At 41.0% G+C, this 12,623-nt stretch overlaps 1 protein-coding gene across 4 annotated transcripts in view; it reads left to right on the plus strand.

The window, feature by feature from the left end:
* LOC130282215 (solute carrier family 22 member 15-like) overlaps window positions 1–12,623 on the plus strand; it is a 418,635-nt gene that overhangs the window by 107,362 nt on the left and 298,650 nt on the right. For all 4 annotated transcript variants that reach the window (XM_056530237.1, XM_056530238.1, XM_056530240.1 and 1 more), the window contains exon 6: window positions 6,552–6,773. In XM_056530237.1, the coding sequence (XP_056386212.1) occupies window positions 6,552–6,773 (222 nt within the window). The remainder of the gene's footprint in view (window positions 1–6,551; window positions 6,774–12,623) is intronic.

The raw sequence follows: 12,623 nt of genomic DNA on the forward strand, positions 1-12,623 counted from the left end.
TTCATACCTCCCTATCGCTCTTGGGAAGGGTGGCGATAAGACAAGCATTACAGAGGAACCCTCACCCTGGCGTCACGAGTAGAAAAGGTTAAACAGACCCCATTAAAGTATCGCACATCTTCACCCCATATACCCTATACCTCCAAGCTACCACAAGAACGGTGAGCAAAAATCCCAGAACCACATGGGGGGACTGAGTGAGTGACCTGCAGAGAGCTGGGACCAAAGTAACAAAGGCTACCATCAGAAACACACTACGCCACCAGGGACTCAAATAATGCAGTGCCAGACGTGTTCCCCTGCTTAAGCCAGTACATGTCCGGGCCCGTCTGAAGTTTGCTAGAGAGCAATTGGATGATCCAGAAGAGTATTGGGAGAATGTCATATGGTCAGATGAAACCAAAGTAGAGCTTTTTGGTAGAAACTCAACTCGTCATGTTTGGAGGTGAAAGAATGCTAAGTTGCATCCAAAGAACACCATACCTACTGTGAATGGGGTTGGAAACATCATGCTCTGGGGCTATTTTTCAGCTAAGGGATCAGGACAACTGATCTGTGTAAAGGAAGAGTGAATGGGGCCATGTATCATGGGATGTTGAGCGAAAACCTCCTTCCATCAGCAAGGGCATTGAAGATGAAACATGGCTGGGTCTTTCAGCATGATAATGATCCCAAACACATCACCCGGGCAATGAAGGAGTGGCTTCGTATGAAGCATTACAAGGTCCTGGAGTGGCCTAGCCAGTGTTCAGATCTCAACCCCGTAGAAAACCTTTTGAGGGAGTTGAAAGTCCATGTTGCCCAGCATACATCACAGCCCCAAAACATCACTGCTCTAGAGGAGATCTGCATGGAGGAATGGGCCAAAATACCAGCAACAGTCTGTGAAAACCTTGTGAAAACTTAAAGAAAATATTTGACCTCTGTCATTGCCAACAAAGGGTATATAACAAAGTATCGAGATGAATACTTTTGTTATTGGCCAAATACTTATTTTCCACCATAATTTGCAAATAAATGCTTTAAAAATCAGACTGTGTTTTTATGGATTTTTTTTCTCATTATGTCTCTCATAGTTGAGGTATACCTATGATGAAAATTACAGACCTCTCATCTTTTTAAGTGGGAGAACTTGCACAGTTGATGGCTGACTAAAAACTTTTGTTCCCCATTGTATGTTTAATTTTGTATGCATAAGCGTAGTAGAAAACGCTAACGTATACAGCAAAGAAAACTGTTTATGTATTCTTTGTTGTATAGGAAACAGATTCTTCTGTATGTAATGCCTTTGTTTTTATGTATGAAAGAGTATAAAACGTATAGCCTAAACATACACAAACATGCAGTGTAAACCCAGTTGTAATAAGCAATTGACACCAACTGTATATCAGGCAGGAAAAGCTTTTGAGCCTGCATGGTCTCCTGACTTCTGCCATAGATATACAAACACTATTTTGTATCATATCTGAGATTGTGTGTATAAAGAAAAATCAGCTGGGTGAACATCCTAATGCGTTTCCATACTTTTTTCAATAAGTTGTAGCGACATAGATTTTTCTATTTCCGACTTTACTTTTTTTTATTCATTTACTTAAAGGGTAGCTCCCACCAACCCTCTTTTTTTTTTTTTTTTTTTTTTTTTCTGTCCCTGCCTATTGCCCTTCTATCCCTAACCCCCTCCCTGCCTTTATTTTCATATTTATTGACTAATAATTGCCATTTTGTCTGCCTGGTAGTGTGCTCACTACCAGGCAGACTTCCCCAGCAGGCACCACGTCACTGATGCCTGCTGGGGGGGGACTTCCGCCCTTAGTTCTAACAGGGTGCCTCCAGCTGTTTCACAACTACAACTCCCAGCATGCCCTGACATCTACTGGCTTACAGGGCATGCTGGCAGTTGTAGTGGGGAAACAACTGAAGGCACCCATTTGTACCAACCTTCCGCCCCCACCCCCCTCCCCTCACCTCCGGTCGCTCAGATGGATAGAAGAAGCCGGGACCGCGAACTCTGCGCTGCGCGGCGAGCTGCGGAGAAACGGGGAATCCAGATGCAGGACGTGCCGGGGAATCCAATTCAGTTACCGGAGTCTGCAGAGAGAGTGCAGACTCCATCTGGGCTGAGGTACAGGCTGCGTGCATGGTGCGGCCAGGGCGGCTGCTCCTGGACTTTACTGCGCTGGCTTCCTGCCTGTTTGATTGACAGACAGGAAGCCAGCGCGCAGTGAATGAATTTCGACTCATTTGCCCGGCTGAAATGAGTCGAAATTCTGTAGTGACGTCACTGCAGAATGCATTCGGCCACTAGGAGGGCGACCCCTAGTGGCCGAATTTAAAAGTGATTTTAAACTGTTTTAAAATCACTTTTTTTTATTAAACTATATTAGAGATATGTTGTAGTACTTAAGTACTACAACATATCAATTTTTTGTTTTCATGACAGTGCCCATTTAAACCATTCAGCTGTGCGTATTAATACACAGTTCAATAGGAGGAGAACTATTCATCTGCTTCTAAAATGATATGAACAGAATATTTGGACTAAACATGGAAAAATGATCAGCAATTTTTCATTTATATGCCATGATTCAATGATTGTGACCATCTGCACAGAAAACATTTCCAACACTGCTTCTAATTCTGTATTTGGGATTTTTTTTCTTTTTAAAGGACAGCTTTATTGCTCTACATTCTGCAAAAGTAAATGTGACACCCCTACAGTAGCCCAGATTTACTGAAACTGTCTAATTCTTAGACAGTGCAATCTTAAACCAGACAGTCTTAGATTTAGTCTAGATTTATTACAGTGGCTCAGGCTGTTTGCTAAATCAGTTGCATTCTTACACTGTCTAGTCTAAGTTTAGACACACATTTAGTTAGCTTAAAGGAGAAGTATGATTGGGAAAAACTGATCTTTTATCCAAAGGATAGGGGATACATTTTTGATCGCGGAGAGTCTGACCGCTGGGACCACCCTATAATCTCCTGTAGGGGCCCTGGCTCTCTCGGGAGCGGCGTGTCATGATCGCTGCACGAAACTGCAGCTGACACTCCCCCTCTATATATCTCTGTGCGAGAACTGTTCGGCTCTCTTCAGCTCTCCCATAAACGCTCCTTTAAACAGTGACAGATGGCTCATTTTTTGGCACACTCTGTTGCATCTTATGCTGTGTTCCCCTTAACTGAAACTACCCGTCTTTGGATGTGTGAGTTACCCAATCCAATAGAAAATCTGCCCCAATGTGTTAGTAAGAGAACATGTAGGCTATGAAAGGGCTGCAGTGCTTGGCTCGAACTCTGAACTCGCTGTGAATCTGACACTCATCAATTTAACTTTGATAGCCATCATTTGTTAAAAATAGAAAATCCCTTTAACCCCCTTACAGTTTTGTTAAAAATTTGCCAAGGCCCTCACAGTTTATCCCGAGAAGAGCTCAGGTAGATTGTAGGGCCTCTGTCACTGTGCCTCTGAGATAAAGTAGCAGTGACTACAGTGCAATGAAGAAAAATCAGCTCCCGGAAGTTTATACCTTTACATTCCACAGTCAAAAAAGACCAAGCCAGGTAAAGGACATGACAGAGGAAGCAAGCTCCTTCTGTCTCTGCATAATGCCATGTGATGCGGAAACAGCCTGTAATACATTGCTGGAACCCTGCTGCTACTCCAGGAACAAAGATAAGTCCATTTCCCACAATTTAACAAAAATGAACAAACAATAATTAATAAAATATTTGTTCCCCAAAATGGTTTCTATGAAAATAAAAACTTTTTACGCAAAATATAAGGTCTCATACAACCACATAAATAATAAAAAAAATAAATGTTATGACTGCTGGAATTTAAAAAAAAGAGCTAATTTCTTCCAAAACCAGTACCACACCTGTCCACAGGTTGTGTGTGGTATTACAACTTAGCTCAATTCACTTCAAACTGAGGTGCAATAACACGCAAAATCTGAGGAAGGTGATGTTTTTGGAAGAAATCAACTGTTTTTCTAATCACATACATTTTAAGACATACATTTAAAATCTACGATAGACAAAAGTGAGATTTTTGGGAGGGTATTTAATGTCGGATTTTAATGTGACAGTTAAGTGGTTAAAGGGGTACTCCGGTGTAAACTTTTTTTTTTTTTTTTTAAATGAACTGATGCCAGAAAGTTAAACAGATTTGTAAATTACTACTATTTAAAAATCTTAATCCTTCCAGTACTTATTAGCAGCTGTATGCTACAGAGGATATTCCTTTATTTTTAATTTCTTTTTTGTCTAGTCCACAGTGCTTTCTGATGACACCTCTGTCAGAACTGTCCAGAGCAGCATAGGTCTGCTATGGGGATTTTCTCCTGCTCTGGACAGTTCCTGATACGGGCATCGGGTGTCAGCAGAGAGCACTGTGGACAAGACAAAAAATGTATTCATTAAGAAAATAATTTCCTCTGTAGCATGCAGATGCTAATAAGTAATAGAAGTAATTTACAAATCTGTTTAACTTTCTGGAACCAATTAAGAAAAAAAAAATTAATAAAATAAAAATTGTTTTCCACCGGAGTACCCCTTTAACCCCTTAATGATGCCGGACGTAAATGTACATCCTGGTGAGCTGGTACTTAACACACCAGGACATACATTTATGTCCTATGCATAACCGGGAGATCGGAGCGATGCTCTGGTCATGCGCGGAAGGTCCCGGCTGCTGATAGCAGCCAGGGACTCTCCGGTAATGGCGGAAATGCGCGATCGCACGTATGTCCGCCATTAACCCCTCAGATGCCGTGATCAATACAGATCACGGCATTTGCAGCATCGTGGTCACTAAAATGGATTATCTGATCGCCTGCAGCGCTGCCGCGGCGATCCGATCATCCAGACGGAGGTCCCCTCACCTGCCTCCGCTGCCTTCCACGGGTCTTCTGCTCTGGTCTGCGATCGAGCAGACCAGAGCAGAAGATGACCGATAATACTGATCAGTGCTATGTCCTTTGCATGGCACTGAACAGTATTAGCAATTGAATGATTGCTATAAATAGTGTAAAAATAAAAGTAAAAAAAAAAAATTTGAAAAACCCCCTCCCCCAATAAAAACTTAAATTGTCCTGTTTTCCCTATTTCACCCCCAAAATGTGTAATAATAAAAAATAAATAAATAAATAAAAAAATGATATTCATATTTGGTATCGCCGCATGCGTAAATATTCGAACTATTAAAATAAAATGTTTGATACCGTACGGTAAACGTAAAAAAAAAAAGTCAAAAATAGCTGCTTTTTTATAACATTTTATTTATAAAAAATGTATTAAGTTTTATATAAGCAAAAATGGTATTAATAAAAAGTGCAGATTACTGTGCAAAAAATGCGCCCTCATACCGCCGCTTATACGAAAAAATGAAAAAATGATAGGTCTTTAAAATAGGGGGATATTTGGTTAAAAAGTTAGCGATTTTTTTTTAAGCGCAACAGTAATAGAAAAGTATGTTATCATGGGTATCATTTTAATTGTATTGACCCAAAGAATAAAGAACACATGTAATTTTTACTGTAAATTGTAGGGCGTGAAAAAACCTTCCAGAATTTGCAAAATTGCGGTTTTCTTTTTAATTTCCCCACACAAATAGTATTTTTTTTGGGGGTTGCGCCATACATTTTGTGGTAAAGTGAGTGATGCATTACAACGGACAACTGGTCACGCAAAAAAACAAGCCCTCATTCTAGTCTGTGGATGAAAATATAAAAGAGTTATGAATTTTTTGAAGGAGAGTCCTTAAGGCCCAAATGGGCTGAGTCCTGAAGGGGTTAAGGTAGGTAAAGTTCATATGTAAGTCCAGGTTTTTGTTAAATGTATTTATCTAATGTGCTGTATTTGAAATGAAGAAGTAAATTGGCAGAAAGTTTGCATCTTTGTGTGTCTGTCTATGCTGAATTATACATCTCCATAGTAACAGACTACAGACAAACACTGTAAAGTCTGATCATGCTACTTTTTGCAAACCTAGGTCCAGATTTATCAAACTATGTAAAAGAGGAATGATTTTCCTACAGCAACCAATCACAGCTAAGCTTTCACTTCACCGTAGCCCATTAGCTGAGCTGTGATTGGTTGGTGGGGGGGAAATCACTCCTCTTTTACTCTCACATAGTTTGATAAGTGTTAGCCCTTTATTCTTGCAAAGTGTACAGTATGTAAGTAAGAAATAATGGACTGATGGAATGTGGTTGCAGGATCCGACTACATATGTTGTGTTTGTAGTCTGTTTCCAAGGTGATATTACATCGCTAGAAAGACTACCGCTCAGCCCCATATTGACATTGGGGAAAAGTGGTGGTCTGGATATAATTTAAATATATATGCATTCTCCTGTGCTAATGTATTAGTTTTCTTCAGCCTGTTTTGGATGAAAGGAAGTAACTTTACAGTAAATGTTTTTTTCTTTGTGGTTTTGTGCTGCGCTAACAATATTATATGCATAGTTTACTTTTACTTTCATGTTTTATGTTGTATTGTATATCTTTATGATAGAAGGTGACACATTTGTTTTTCTTTATTGCTGTTAGTTTGCTCCCTGAATCCCCAAGATGGCTGTACTCGCGTGGTTACACAGCTGAAGCAGAGGCAGTGTTACACTGTATAGCTCGTGGCAATGGCAAGGAAATTCTTTCAGTGAAATTGAAAGAATCCAACGCAACCCCGGGACCTGGTGACTCAGCGCACAGTGTCTTTGATTTGGTGAGATACGGCGTGCTTCTCCGGAGGACCATCATTTTGATGTATATCTGGTATGTCTCTGAAGAAAAAAGAAAAAAAGTAGAACTTTTCTGCTTTAAACATGGTTTGCAGATTAAGCCTTTGTTCTGTCTAATGCTTTTCAATAACTTTTTGTCTCATCTTGCAGGATTTACAGTAAGTTAACTTCTTAGCTGGCATATCTAATTGATATAATAGCTTTTTGTCAAACAAAAGTTTCAGTCTTTGCCTGCACTAGGTCTTGCCCACCCCTCTAGCTCTGGAGCTTTTGTGAATTTTCTGCCTTCTGACTTAATTCACAAATTACATTTTTATTTTTTTACCCTCTAAAAGCGTTTAATTGTTCTGGCAGGAAAAATGAACTGATTTACTATTACAGGAGGTTCAGGCGTACGTCTTCAGTGATGCAGATCATCTTACTTTACTAAAGCCATTTACCGGTACATGCTATCAACCTAATTGTTTCTTTTTCTCGCTTTATTTGAAGCCAAATAAAAAGTAATTTCTTAATTTGAGAACATTTCTTTTTTTCCTAGTTAGAAAAAAAAAAAAGAAGCAGATGCAGCTTATTTTTTTTCCTGTGCCCCATGAGCTCAGTAATACGTGCTATTGGCGTTAGTTTGTCTCTACGTGAGTTATAGACACAGAGACGGTGATGTATTGAGGCTATTTTACATCTTGCATTCGTTGTGGTTAATTATTACTATGACAATACTGGGTAATTCTGTGTAATAGGGACAGGTTAATTGGATTTTTAACCCCTTAAGCGCATTGGAAGCAGGAGCCGCCATAGAAGATACGAGCCCGCAGGGCAATGACAGTATTTAAGGGTCAATAAAAGAATAGGCATGTATTTAATTTTGTGGTAGCTATTATCTTTGTACTTGTTTTACTCTGCCTGCATTAAGTAGGGCATTTTATTAATGGCTCTTATCGCTAGTTGTTGACAATATGTAATGAAAGTGCTAGATACTCCCTTTCCACTCTTTTTATATCGTAAGCTAGATTAATGCTGTGAATTATGTTGTATGGTTTAACTGATACCCAAACCTTTTGAGATGTTAGTCATGAGATCATGTTAAGAGAAGGGCCATAAACCTTAAGTGATTACAACTCAGGGAATATATAATACAGTATATAACAGAGTAAAAAACCTGTATCTCAGCAATTCTATTCATGAGGACACAATGACCGGCTAGGTTGTATAACTGTATCAGAATGGGATTTTATGTGACTGGGATACTAAATATCCTGTCTTTGAGCAAGAAGAGAAAATTAAATGGACAGTTAAAATAATACGTTATATGTAGACTTCGAAGGCTGAATATCCTAGATGCAAAACTATATGGTAAAATAATTGACAGGAGGATTTAATGGGGCTCTTATGCCTGGCCCTGTCAATGCCATAAAAATTAAAAAGCTATTAGAGAAGGACCTATGGATTGAGGTCACAGATGTTGTATTCTGATTAGCAATGATAATCACATTTATTAATAAATTAGTCATTTTAACATTTTAGGATTTTTTGTCCATAGTTATCAGTGCAGGTATGCCAATTTTCTTTATATGCATTGAAAAAAATAGTCGTCTTGTTTAGAGCTTGAGCAGGTTGGCAAATATTAAAACACTATTCCAGTACAAAAAATGTGTTTATTGTGCTGGACCTGCTGTAAAAAAGAAAAGAAAAGTGTTACTGAGCAAAAAGGTTGAAACAGGATGTTTCTCCTGACATTTTTGTAAATATTTTATTATCTTTTCATGAAACAACATTGGCAAAAAGGCACTCTGCTTTGGATAGGGGATAAGATGTCTAGGGGCGGAGTACCCCTTTAAGGACTGAGCAATTTCATGTTTTTGCATTTTTGTTTTTTCCTCCTTGCCTTTAAAAAATCATAACACTTTCAATTTTGCACCTAAACATCTGTATGATGGCTTATTTTTTGCGCCACCCATTCTACTTTTCAGTGACATTAGTAATTTTACCGAAAAATCCATGGCGAAACGGAAAAAACAATTCATTGTGCGACAAACTTGAAGAAAAAATGGCATTTTGAAAATTTTGGGGCTTCCGTTTCTACGCAGTACATTTTTTGGTAAAAATGACACCTTATCTTTATTCTGTAGGTCCATACGGTTAAAATGATACCCTAATTATATAGGTTTGATTTTGTATTACTTCAGAAAAAAATCATAAATACATGCAGGAAAATGTATATGTTTAAAATTGTCATTTTCTGACCCCTATAACCTTTTTATTTTTCTGTGTTCAGGACGCTATGAGGGCTCATTTTTTGCGCCATGATTTGAAGTTTTTAGCGGTACCATTTTTGCTCTGATCAGACTTTTTGATCACTTTTTATTCACTTTTTTGTGGTATAAAAAGGGATCAAAAATGCGCTATTTTGGACTTTGGAATTTTTTTGCGCGTACGCCATTGAACGTGCGGTTTTAAAAGTGGTATATTTTTATAATTCGGACATTTCCGCACACGGTGATATCACTTATTTTTATTTACGCTGTTTTATTTTGTTACTAGGAAATGCCGGATTATTTAAACTTTTAATTCAGAAGGGAATACCTGAAAGGGTTAACTTTTTTTTTGCGAGCTCATAGCTCCTATAGGGACCTATGAGCTTGCAATGGCTGATTGCATACACAGATTGTTGCCTTGCCGTTGCATGGCAACAAGCTGTGTAATCAGGGGTTGATTGCTCCAGCCTGTAACTCAGGCATGGAGCAATCAATCAGAGCCGGGACGACGACGGAAGAAGGTAGGGACCTTCTTCTCTCCGGGTAGTTGATCGGGGCATCGCGATTTTATCACGATGACCCCGATCAGCCCAACTGAGCAGCCGGGAATCATTTGCTATCACTTTCGATGAGGCGCTCAGCTTTGAGCGCACCATCGGAAGGGTTAATAGTACGTGGCTGAACGATCGCGGCCGCGCGCTATTAGCCGCGGGTCCCGGCTGTGAATAGGCGCCGGGACCATCTCGCTATGATGCGGGGTCCCGCCGGGACCCCTCGTTATAAACAGGGACCGGACTTAGGATGTACTCATAAGTCCTAAGTCCTTAAGGGGTTAAGACACCTGCTTCCCATTCACGCCTGAGACCTTGTAACACTAATGCGTCACATGACATCGGGGAAGAAAGATGTCTAATTGGGCCCAATTTGGACATTTCCTCTTAGGGATGTACTTACATTTGTTGCCAATGTTTATACATTAACCCCTAGAGGATGCAGGGCATACCTGTGTGCCCCTGGCTGCCTGGTACTTGGTGCATCAGGACGTATCTGGATCTTTTCTCGGCTATAATGCATAGACCATGGTTCCCGGATGCTATCAGCATCATCATGTTGATGCCCACCAATAACACTTCAGATACTGTGATCAGTATTAATCATGGCATCTGATGTAAAAAGGGTGCATACAGACACTCATCAGTCTACCCTCGGCGCAGTCACAGGAGTCTGAGGAGTAAAATGCCATCCTAAACTCCTATAAGGGTGCTTTCACACCACGTTTTGGACGTACGGTTCCCGAATACGGCTGGGAGGAGGGTGGGCGGAGCTTAATCGCGGCGCCCGCGCTCAGCCGTATTCGTGAACCGTATTTAATGCATGTCTATGAGCCGACCGGGGTGAACCGCAGCCTCCGGTCGGCTGCGTTTTCGGCCGTATGCAGTTTCCCGACCTTAGGCAAAAACGCGGTTGACCACGTTTTTGCCTGCGGTCGGGAAACCGCATACGGACGAAAATGCAGCCGACCGGAGGCTGCGGTTAACTCAGGTCGGCTCATAGACATGCATTAAATACGGTTCCCGAACAAAATCACACACAAATTATCAATGGAAATCAAATGTATCAACCCATGGAGGTCTGGATTTGGAGTCACACTCAAAATCAAAGTGGAAAACCACACTACAGGCTGATCCAACTTTGATGTAATATCCTGAAAACAAGTCAGAATGAGGCTCAGTAGTGTGTGTGGCCTCCACGTGCCTGTATGACCTCCCTACAATGCCTGGGCATGCTCCTGATGAAATGGCGGATGGTCTCCTGAGATATGTCCTCCCAGACCTGGACTAAAGCATCCACCAACTCCTGGGAAGTCTGTGGTGCAATGTGGCTGAAGAGCGAGACATGATGTCCCAATTTACTCAATCTGATTCAGTTCTGGGGAACGGCCGTTCCAGTCCATAGCATCAATGCTGAACTGACACACTCCAGCCAGGTCCAGGTCTAGCATTGTCTTGCATTAGGAGGAACCCAGTGCCAACCACACCAGCATATGGTCTCACAAGGGGTCTGAGGACCTCATCTCGGTACCTAATGGGAGTCAAGCTAACTCTGGCAAGCACATGGACGGCTTTTCGACCCCCCCCCCCCAAAGAAATGCCACCCCACACCATTACTGACCCACCACCAAACTGGTCATGCTGGAGGATATTGCAGGCAGCAGAACGTTCTCCACAACGTCTCCAGGCTCTGTCACATGCTCAGTGTGAACCTGCTTTCATCTGTGAAGAGCACAGGGCACCAGTGGCAAATTTGCCAATCTTGGTGTTCTCTGCCAAATGCCAAACGTCCTGCACTGTGTTGGGCTGTAAGCACAACCCCCATCTGTGGACGTGGGGCCCTCATACCACCCTCATGGATTCTGTTTCTTACCGTTTGAGTGGACACATGCACATTTGTGGTCTGCTGGAGGTAATTTTGCAGATCTCTGGCAGTGCTCCTCCTGATCCTCCTTGCACAAAGGCGAAGGTAGCTGTCCTGCTGCTGGGTTGTTGCACTCCTATGGCCTCCTCCACGTCTCCAGATGTACTGACCTGTCTCCTGGTAGCGCCTCCATGCTCTGGACACTACGCTGACAGACACAGCAAACCTTCTTGCCAAAGCTCGTATTGATGTGCCATCCTGAATGAGCTGCACTACCTGAGCCACTTGTGTGGGTTGTAGACTGTCTCATTCTACCACTAGAGTGAAAGCACCGCCAGCATTCAAAAGTGACCAAAACATCAGGCAGGTAGCATAGGAACTGAGAAGTTGTCTGTGGTCACCACCTGCAGAACCACTCCTTTATTGTGGGGTGTCTTTCTAATTGCCTATAATTTCCAGCTGTTGTCTGTTCCATTTGCACAACAGCATGTGAAATTGATTGTCAATCAGTGTTGCTTCCTGAGTGGACAGTGTGATTTCACAAAAGTGTGATTGACTTGGAGTTACATTGTGTTGTTTAAGTGTTCCTTTTATTTTTTTGAGCAGTGTGTAATATATAATATAATGTGTGTATACAATATTTTTTTGCACTAAAATATCCCTTTAGTTGACTGAGTTGACTGCCATAAGTAATTAATGTGTGGCCTTCTGTACTTTTACTGAATCAATATGGGACACAGACTGTAAGTCTGTGACTCATCTTCACTGCGCCCAAATTAAGCACATAAAAGTTGAAGGGAAAATGCTTTGCAGCTCTTTCAGAAGTGGATTGACAAGGACTCTGTGGATTGAAAGGACTAGGGGGAGGATGAGTACACTGAGTAGTAGTACTGTATATTACATTGTAAATTTAAGTTGGCAAGTACTGTACAGTATCTGCTGCGTTTTTCAGCTGCTTATTTTTACTACCCATTTACTACCTATTGCAAAAAAATAAGTAGCAGAATACGGCGCGTGTGAACATATCCTAAAACAGCTTTGGGCATGGGACTTATTTACTTGTAATTTTATTCCCTTATCCCATTGTACTGTAATTAATGTAACTATGTAGGCTTCAGAAAGCACCAAGAAAAGTAAATATCAAGTTAGCACAACCTATAGATATTGACTTGTATATCATTTAAAGCTCAGGACTTTCTGGAGTACTAAATAAAGAC

The sequence above is a fragment of the Hyla sarda genome, chromosome 7 (genome assembly GCF_029499605.1).
Source record: "Hyla sarda isolate aHylSar1 chromosome 7, aHylSar1.hap1, whole genome shotgun sequence".
In the NCBI taxonomy this organism is placed as follows: Eukaryota; Metazoa; Chordata; class Amphibia; order Anura; family Hylidae; genus Hyla; species Hyla sarda.